Source organism: Tarenaya hassleriana, unplaced genomic scaffold, assembly GCF_000463585.1.
Source record: "Tarenaya hassleriana unplaced genomic scaffold, ASM46358v1 Cleome9, whole genome shotgun sequence".
NCBI lineage: Eukaryota > Viridiplantae > Streptophyta > Magnoliopsida > Brassicales > Cleomaceae > Tarenaya > Tarenaya hassleriana.
Genome location: NW_010971389.1, coordinates 3,711,381 through 3,720,579, shown reverse-complemented (window position 1 = coordinate 3,720,579; position 9,199 = coordinate 3,711,381). Strand labels below are relative to the sequence as shown.

The 9,199-nt window shown below is 41.7% G+C and overlaps 2 protein-coding genes across 5 annotated transcripts; one reads left to right on the top strand and one right to left on the bottom strand.

Moving 5' to 3' along the window:
* Positions 1–12: 12 nt before the first annotated feature.
* On the top strand, positions 13–2,423 carry LOC104804280. 4 transcript variants are annotated; one of them, XM_010528518.2, is made up of 4 exons: positions 13–1,119; positions 1,231–1,541; positions 1,689–1,798; positions 1,990–2,423. In XM_010528518.2, exons 2-4 carry the CDS (start codon positions 1,290–1,292, stop codon positions 2,144–2,146), a joined length of 519 nt encoding a protein of 172 aa, XP_010526820.1. In that variant the 5' UTR covers positions 13–1,119; positions 1,231–1,289; the 3' UTR covers positions 2,147–2,423. The 4 variants fall into 4 exon arrangements, with proteins under 4 accessions (XP_010526820.1, XP_010526821.1, XP_010526819.1 ...); XM_010528519.2 differs by having other exon boundaries at positions 1,228–1,541; XM_010528517.2 differs by having other exon boundaries at positions 14–1,541.
* Positions 2,424–2,862: 439 nt separating this feature from the next.
* On the bottom strand, positions 2,863–8,162 carry LOC104804279 (aconitate hydratase 1). Its single transcript, XM_010528516.1, has 20 exons — positions 8,023–8,162; positions 7,762–7,866; positions 7,423–7,583; positions 7,233–7,325; positions 6,952–7,137; positions 6,685–6,846; positions 6,362–6,506; positions 6,119–6,261; positions 5,951–6,007; positions 5,764–5,843; positions 5,601–5,676; positions 5,148–5,333; positions 4,976–5,043; positions 4,772–4,890; positions 4,570–4,691; positions 4,359–4,457; positions 3,789–4,268; positions 3,600–3,698; positions 3,275–3,517; positions 2,863–3,169 (listed from the first exon to the last, which is right to left on the bottom strand). The coding sequence occupies exons 1-20, from the start codon at positions 8,024–8,026 to the stop codon at positions 3,098–3,100; spliced, it is 2,700 nt and encodes an 899-aa protein (XP_010526818.1). The 5' UTR covers positions 8,027–8,162; the 3' UTR covers positions 2,863–3,097.
* Between the last annotated feature and the right edge of the window lie 1,037 nt (positions 8,163–9,199).

Genomic DNA, 9,199 nt, shown 5'->3' with positions numbered 1-9,199 from the left:
AACTGCCGTACAGATACGATAAGAATAAGAAAGAAGAACCAAATCAGAGGGAAAATTTATCATCGGATCAATGGATTTGGCGGTTTACAGTTGCAAGGAATCTGAATCTGTATCTGTATCTAATCCCGATCATTTGTACCTGCGGGATTCTAGTTTGGAGCCGGGAACAATGGGGCGGTCTCGTTCTCCGCCGCCGACGCGACCAAAGTTCCGGTTTGGGAATGAGGACAAGATCATGTCTTTCTTCTAAACCCTAAACTACTGGCGAATCCAGTGGAAACGGACAAAGATCAAGTGCAGTAGCTGTGGCCGGCTCGTCGGCTACATCTACGACGACGGTGTCAGTCAGTTCGGGTTCGGTCCGAGTCAGGTTGTTCCTCGCGCCCCTCGATTATCGTCTCAGACATTATCGGCTTTTTGGAGCAGTGATAGAGTGCACGAATAATCTATGTGCTGTGTTTCCGATGACTTTGATGATGAATCAGATCGTTGTTATCCACCTCTACGTGGGTTTTCTTTCGATGATTCGATTGGAGATTGAAATTTTGAGAACGACCCAGATGATTGATTCATGTCCTCATCAATTTCTTGGTTTCCATAGTGCTGGATCTGACATGAATGAGATGGTTGTTTCTCTGCCTTTAGCTGGGTTTTTCTCATTTGTTAGATTCAAGAACTGGGAATTTAATACAGACCCAGAAGATTGCGTCATGCTAGGAAGTTAAAGTAGATTGCTTTTTATGATATGCGGTTTGCAAATGCCCGATTAGAATTGGTACAGATGAAGGGAACACAAACTCAGTGGTTGGTTAATGAATCGGAATTAGGAGGACCTTAGAAAATGGCTTGTCGGTGGTGTGGATAGTGACATCCATTCATGTTTAATGGCTGTGACCGAAAGCAATGCCACTAGTTTCGTAAAAAGGAGTATTTTGCATTATCCAGAACCCTAATTGTTTATACGTTAAATGTTTCAGAAGATTAGAAGTTACAACTACCAGTCTGTCTGTGGTCTTGTTCAAATAGTTTAGTTCTCTTTTCTTACAAGACAATCTGCAACAAACTGAAGGGCAGACGTAGCTGATCTCTTGGTAGACTCAGTTTACCTCTTGTTGAAGGGTAGGTTTTGATTAGTAGCTTCTGGGTTTCACTGTGGAAGCTTTCCTTCGAGGGCTCATACCCTCTTAAAATCTTGCGCTGCTCGTGTTGTATATGTGTGTAATCCAGCAGGTGAATTAAGACGAGGCAGAGATTTGAAGGTCGGAGGAAAAGACTTGAGTTCTGGCACGATGAAGCAGGTTGAGGAGGGGTCTGAGCGCTTTTGTCTGAAAAGTTCACTGGCAATTCCTCCGCTGCTTCCTCAGCCGGGATCCGGTGTTAGAAAGAAAGACGGAGAGAGCATAACCAATAAACAGATCAAGAAGTTCTGGAGACAGAAGCAGATCATTGAAGAGGAGCATATCTTTGCTGCCATCAAGGCTGCAGCTCGTGTCAGGGCCCGATCGCTCTCTGTATGGCGTTTGATTCCTGATGCCAGCGCGGTTAATTTGCTGTTTTTGTTGATATTACTCATTACCATTGAAAAATATACTCTATTCTTACAGCTCCATTGTAGAGTTTCATGATAGAGGCATGATTCAATTTCCAGTATCTTTGGTTCTTTAACTGTGAGTTGTAATCCTGCGCAGGAAGATGACTACAAATGCTTCGAAGAAAGCCTGGACTTGGAGAAACTGGAAATCATCTCCTCCAATAACAGTCTCACGGGCAAAGAAGTTCACGTCGGGATAAAAGACTGGTAAGTGAAATAAAATCCCATTTCATTCAACCTTACACATCTACCAATATATTATAACCCTCATTGGGCTGCGAAACGGAAAATCATCCCGGATTTTCTCGAACGTCTTATCTGTAAACATCATCTATGCAATATATATTGTTAGAGACTTGTCAACGAGGTTAACCGGGTGTTATGGGGTATGTATAAAGGTGGACAAAGAGCAGGTATGCATACCTGAACCAGCCTACTGCACATGAGGGATCTGCGGACTGTATGGGACGAAAAAGGAGATCTTCTTATGTGCCAAACTGTTTCCCTTTGAAGCCTACCATTCCTCTCTATCCTACTTCTCTCGATGTCTTTTGAGACATGTTTGAAGCCTCTCCAAATCATTTGGTTTAGGTACTGAAACTATATGATATATATATATATATATATATATGTGTGTGTGTGTGTGCGCAACAAAAGCATTTGGTTGATGGATCTGCACTGCGCTGCGTAAACTGTGTTCTCGTGTTTGAGCATTTCCCGGGAATTATGATATGATTAAATTAAATTGTTGCTGAATCTGTTGAGGGAGGACTTGAGATGGGCGATAAGAGTTGCGAAATACGATTTTCATTCGGACCTCCGTGATTCGTTATCCAATTCAGACAAAATATTCTTGTCACATGAAAACATATATATATATATACATGTATCTACATGTGTGTGTAGATACATATGCTTTTACGTATTCATGCAGAAGAATTAAAAGTAACGTGAAGTGGCCAAATCGTGCGTGCATCATGTGTGGGCACGATTTTTGCGACATCAGAATCATGGAAGCCAAAGCATTAGGTGCGGACCATTTCGGTTCCAACCTAATAATACTACTAATACCTGAATCGAAATTAATCTAAAAATCGAAACCCTTTAACCGTTGAAAATAATCGAATGAAAACAAAATTGAAAGGTAAATGTGTTTTAATAAACTGAAGTAAAATCAAATAATAAAAACCGATCCAAAATCAAATAAGTATAGTTTCAATAAAACAAAAATAACTCAACTCCTAGCCATAATGAACTTGGCCAACGGGACGTAACAGGCTAATGTAAAAGCATTTTATTAGGAAAAGAAAATGGTTTCAGAAAACATGAAGCAGCATCATCACTTCAAAACAAACGAGCAAGTCCTTCCCAAACAGCGAAGATTAAAAAAAAAATTAACAACGCGCAAAGTCTTCATCTTAGTCGTTCCCCTTGAAAATGAAATCTTACCTTGTGGATAAAAGAGTTGCATCAGATTCGGACAAAGGCTCTTCCGCTTGAGTTTCATCACTTTGAACCAATCAGATTGCGGATAACGTATTGCAAGATTCCTCCGTGGTTGAAATACGCCAACTCCACCTACAAAATATTCACAAGTTTCCATCTCAACAATCTCTCAAACGCCCTCACAGAGATGAAACGACGGAAACGGAAATGGAAAATATATGAACAATCTTCTTTTACCTCTGTGTCGAACCGGAGGGTGCACGAGAAGGATTTTCCGTTGTTTGTAACGACGGTCACGTCCTGTCCGGGTTTTATTTCGCCGACATTGCTCGGGAGCTCGATGTTGTACTGCTCGTGGCCAGTCAGGCCGAGAGTCTCGGCATCTTCCCCTGCCTTGAAACAGAGAGGAACGATCCCCATACCCACCAAGTTGCTTCTGTGAATCCTCTCAAAGCTTTTCGCTATCACGGCTTTCACCCCCTGAGCAACACAAAAGCGCAGATTAAATCGATACCCAAAAGCTTCGAATGTGATTTTCTCCATGTGCAAATCAGAAATATACCAGAAGCTTCGGACCCTTAGCGGCCCAGTCACGAGAACTTCCGCTTCCATATTCAGCACCAGCCAAAATGACGGTGTCTTGTCCATCACTATTGTATTTCTGTCCGAGTTAAAAGTATATTAAACATATGAGATGCAAATTAATAGCAATGCATAACATTTAGGAAAAATCAGGGAAGGGTGAGATTACCATGGCAACATCAAAGACGGAAAGCGTCTCTCCACTAGGGACGTGAATTGTTTTGGGCCCGACTTCTCCTCCCAAGAGCTTGTTGACAATGCGGATATTGGCAAAGGTACCTCTGGCCATAATCTCGTCATTACCACGTCGGCTTCCATAAGAGTTGAAGTCTCTTCTGTCTACACCTCGTTCCATCAAGTACTTTGCTGCAGGACTGTCTTTGTGAATACTACCAGCTGGAGAGATGTGATCGGTTGTAATGCTGTCTCCGAAATTGAGCAAACAGTAAGCGTTCCTCACGCTGTGCGGGCCAGGAGGAGACATGGTCATGTCCTTGAAATAAGGAGGCTCGTGAATGTAAGTTGATTTTGGATCCCAGGCATAGAGAGTGCCGGATGGGACTGACAACTGATTCCACATGGAATTTCCTTTGGTGATTGCTTGGTATGTAGCTTTAAACATATCAGGAAGCACGCTAGCTTGTACAACCTGAGTGAAAGCAGAAAAACACTTAAATTCCGTAGATACTCTGCTTGAAAAATCCTTTGCTTTGTTTAAGAGCAGCCCAAGTATATTTACCTCAGCCACTTCATTGTTAGATGGCCAGATGTCCCTAAAAAATATCTGCTTGCCATCTTTCCCTGTTCCAATCGGCTCTGTCTCAAAATCTATGTCAACCTGCAAAGTGATTCATGGTGACAATTACACTCTCCAACGATGTAACAAGAGGCAATGCATAACGGGAATGCTTGATTGATATCTAGTAATTATAAAATCAGAATTAACGTACAGTTCCAGCAAGGGCATAGGCTACAACAAGTGGAGGGGAAGCAAGATAGTTAGCTCGGGTCAACGGGTGTACACGTCCCTCGAAGTTCCTGTTGCCCGACAACACAGCCGCAGCCACCATGTCTGTACATCATGAGAAACCTTTTAGGGTTATCTTTCAAACCATCTGCCTGAAAACACACCACAACCTATTAAAGACTTACCATTATCAGCTATGGCTAATGCCACAGCTTCATCAATATCCCCGGAATTCCCTATGCATGTCGTACACCCATAACCCACTATATTGAAGCCAAGCTGATTCAAGTATTTCTGCAAGCCACTGCAAGAATTTGAACCTCAGAATCGTGTACCACATAGGAAAAAGAAGGACCTCATGAAATGTTTGATAGTATATCTGTTAGCACCTCTTTTGCAGATATTTGGTTACAACCCCAGAACCAGGGGCAAGGCTAGTTTTAATCCATGGTTTGACCTGATTTGGAAAAAAATTAGAACATTTTATTACTTCTCTTGCACACAGAACAATATTAATGTAATCAGGTGCACAGAGAGAGACAGAGAGGAAAGTAATCTGACCTCCAGTCCCAGTTCGCAAGCCTTCTTTGCAACCAAGGCAGCACCAAGCATTACACTAGGGTTAGAGGTGTTTGTGCAACTAGTGATTGCCGCTATAACAACATCCCCATGTCTAAGCTGAGCTGGAGTTCCATGAAAATCGAAATCAACAACCTTGTTCTGCGCTTCTTTTGGTATAGCAAACCCCTGGAAAACCATGGAGAAGTATCATCATTAAAAAAACTGCCTTTGAAATTGAAACTAGGTAATATCCTACAAATCAATCGATCTCCCAGGACACAGTTGTTATTTGTCCAACACAATCGATGATTCAAACACCTCAGGTTTCACAGCAAATTACCACATTTCTTTGACTTGAAGTTTAACAGTTTCCTATCCATGCAGCTCTCAGGACAGTAAAAAAATTGCATGAAATGTTTCATACCAACTGAAAGGAGAGGTCAAAGCTCTAACCTTGAACCCAACTCTGTTATCCAAGCAAGCATGCCAGTCTGCCTTCATTTCCTTGATAGGAACACGGTCATGTGGCCTGCATCGTGGGTATGTACCAAACATTTGTAATGACAATGGAAATGGATCCTCAAAAAATTGTGTAAAAGACATTCATTAATAGTACCTCTTGGGCCCAGATATACAAGGTTCCACATCCTCGAGTTTCAGTTCCAAACAAGAGGAGTACACTATCTCACTTTGAGGCTGAAATGAACGACACGTTCCAAGAAGGGAGCGTGTGACGCAATGCAACAGATGATCACCGAAATAAGAGAAGAACCATCAAGGATTCAAGTATTCACAAGAATTACCTCATTGTAGTCTATAAACATCTTATTAGCCCGTAAATAGGATTCTATCATTGCGACCTGCATTTTTTAGTTCACGAATCATTATCCTAACAAAGGCATAATTGTAAGAACTGAAGTGTAAGTTCCTCGGAAAAAAAAAACATAACATATTTGAAACATAATGCTTACAGTGTCATCACTTCTGCCAGTCAACTTAAGATACTGCAAAGTGACATGATCCACGGGAAAAAATCCCATGGTCGCACCATACTCAGGAGACATGTTGGCAATTGTAGCACGGTCGGCTAGAGACAATTCCCTCATCCCTTCCCCTGTAATGAGCGCATTGGATGCATGGAATTAGCACAACTCAAACAGATAACAAATAGGTAATTAATCATAAAATGTGCCATCAAAATTTTATCGAATTACCATGGAATTCGACAAACTTTCCGACTACTCCATGTTTCCTCAGCATCTGAGTCACTGTTAAGACTAAATCAGTCGCTGTCACTCCATCTCTTAATTTTCCAGTTAGTTTGAAACCGACAACACCAGGCAGGACCATGCTCATTGGCTGCATATAAGGAGATCGTGAACTCCATTAGAATCACAGATAGAAAGTATAAGATACCATATCTGAGTATTAAAGCTTTAGCTGCAAAAGAACCTTCCCTAGACTAGAATCCAGCAGCCAAAGTTTCAGATTACACAAGGAGCTCAGGATGAAAGCCAATGAGAGCAAATAATATTACCTGACCAAGCATGGCAGCTTCTGCCTCTATACCGCCAACTCCCCATCCAGCAACACCAAGTCCATCAATCATGGTGGTGTGAGAATCTGTTCCAACAACACTGTCTGGGTAAAGGACTCCATTTGTGTTGAATACAACTCTGGCAAGGTATTCGAGGTTGACCTGTCAATTGAGAACACAAACTTGATCTATCCGCTTAAAAGGGAAGATTTCCACTGGCAAAAGAAACACAGTAGTGAATCGTAAAACCATACTGCCGCTACTTACCTGGTGCACAATCCCAGATCCAGGGGGTACGACAAGCATGTTGTGAAATGCATTTGAACCCCATTTGAGAAAAGCAAACCTTTCCCTGTTACGCTGGAACTCAAGTTCCATGTTTGCCTGCACTGCATTTTCTGATCTTGCAACGTCAACCTGAACCGAGTGATCAATGACAAGATCTACAGGGACCTGCAGATATCAAAGCCTCTCATCAATCCCTGAAGCACACCAAAAAGACACATGAGGTTCACCCAATCACAGCCAATACCAAGCAAGCAACTTACCAGTGGATTAATCTTGTTAGAATCACCGCCGAGCTTGTTCATGGCATCTCTCATACAAGCAAGATCGACAACCGCAGGAACACCGGTAAAATCCTGAAAACGAACGGAAATCAACATTGTAATCCTAAGGTTGTTCACCCCGAAGATCATACGAAGGATCTCGTTTTCAGACAAGTCAAAAGCTGATCACCTGAAGGAGCACCCTAGCAGGTTTGAACGGAATCTCAACCTGCTTGGGGGCAGAATTCTCCCAGTCAAGTATCTTCTCAACATCTCTGTTCTTAACTTGAAACTCATCACAGTTACGTATAGCCGATTCGAGAAGTATCCTAATCGAATACGGAAGTTTATCTGCATCCATCAACCCGCAACATTTATGTCAATCAAACCCAAGATCTCGCCCGGCAACTTCTTCTCACAAAAATCGGTCGACACCACGACAATATCTTCCCCGAAAAAAAAAACATAATATTCACAAACTTTGGTGGAATCAATTCCCTACGTTGGCATCAATCAGAAAGGTACTCACCGATTCTGGGATCGTTCAGATCAGGCAAACTGTAGTACTTCCCAAACTCGCCGCCGTCAGGCCTCTCAAGGGTCTTGAAAATGCTGTGGAAGGGATTCTCGGAAGCTGAAACGCGTAAAAAAACAAAGATCGAAAGCAAGAAGAAATCGAATAATCAGAAAACGACCACAAAATCTGATCAGAGCGAAAACAAAAAGGACTTCAAATCAAAAAATGCACTCCGACAAGGAGGAGAACAGAACAGAGAAGCAGATGAATCACCCATGGATGATGATGGAGCACGAGGGAATTAGCGAGCAAAGATCTGAAGAGAGAAAGAGAGAGATGGCGGAGTTGGTGAGGCTTCAGGGGTCCAGACGGAGATTTTTTCTTTTTTTATTTGTAGTCGCAAAACGGTCAGAGATCGCTGTAGGCATTTACATGCGTGATGGCTTTTTCCTCTTTTTTCGCTCTCCATATAGAAAAACGATCTCTGTAATTTCGGTCATTATATAATTTTTAATTGTTATTATTAATTTATGACCATCTCTTGCATAATTTCTGAACCGATATATATAATTATCGAAAGAGACCGAATATAATTATGGGCTTATTATTGGCTTTTAACTAATTTTTTTCATTAAAATTGTTTTTAAAATTTTAGGAAAATTAAATTTATAAAATCTTGATAATTATTTTTTGTTTGTTTTTAAATTTTAAAACCCCCAAGAACTCCATCCATCCATTCAAATTCCAAACTCCTGTTGAATCGCAGAATTTTCGAGCATAATTAGCAAAACCAAAACCATTTCTAATCAGCCATTAATTAGCTTAGTAAACTTTGGATTATGACCCATAAGCTCTCCTAATCAACCATATATGCTCAGTACAATCTTGTAACCAGAGTGGGAATACTGAGAAGATAACCAAGGAAGGAGAGTGAAACGAAACAGTACGGTAATCCCAAACTGAAGCTTTGGTGGCTCGGCCATGGATGCGAGCTCCGAGCTCAGACATCAATCAATGGCGAGAGATCTTTGACGGGTCGGAACCTCTCGTCAGTGAACTGCAGAAGCAGGCACGATTCCTCAACACCCGCAAACGTCGTACATAGATCGAAACCCCGTGTGAATTGCCTCAGAAACTTGATCGATCCAAGAACTCAGGAATTCAAACGAAGAACCCGCGAAAGGAGGATGCGTATATCGTATAGGTGGCCGCCGTCATCAACTGTGTTTCCAGTGATCACGTGTAATCAATCAATCGTAGCACGACATGGGCCTTAACCTGCAATATTTACCTCGATGATCTCATTTCCGCTAAGAAGATAATGTCAGAGGATGACGAACAGAAGAAGAGAGAAGCGAGGAGGAGAAAGAAGCCATCTTTAACCGATTTTGTCGATCAAACGGGAATCTAGTAAAGGAATTTCAGACAAAACATAAAAACACCAGCAGGA

Bases quoted from the DNA above. Each gene is read 5' to 3' on its own strand.
- LOC104804280 (XM_010528518.2), top strand. From the start codon at position 1,290: ATGAAGCAGGTTGAGGAGGGGTCTGAGCGCTTTTGTCTGAAAAGTTCA. The intron at 1,542-1,688 runs GTTAATTTGCTG...AATCCTGCGCAG, and splicing joins TGATTCCTGATGCCAGCGCG to GAAGATGACTACAAATGCTT. The intron at 1,799-1,989 runs GTAAGTGAAATA...GTATGTATAAAG, and splicing joins CACGTCGGGATAAAAGACTG to GTGGACAAAGAGCAGGTATG.
- LOC104804279 (XM_010528516.1), bottom strand. The intron at 7,584-7,761 runs GTGAGTACCTTT...TGATGGATGCAG, and splicing joins TCTGAACGATCCCAGAATCG to ATAAACTTCCGTATTCGATT. The intron at 4,458-4,569 runs GTACGTTAATTC...ATCACTTTGCAG, and splicing joins CCTATGCCCTTGCTGGAACT to GTTGACATAGATTTTGAGAC.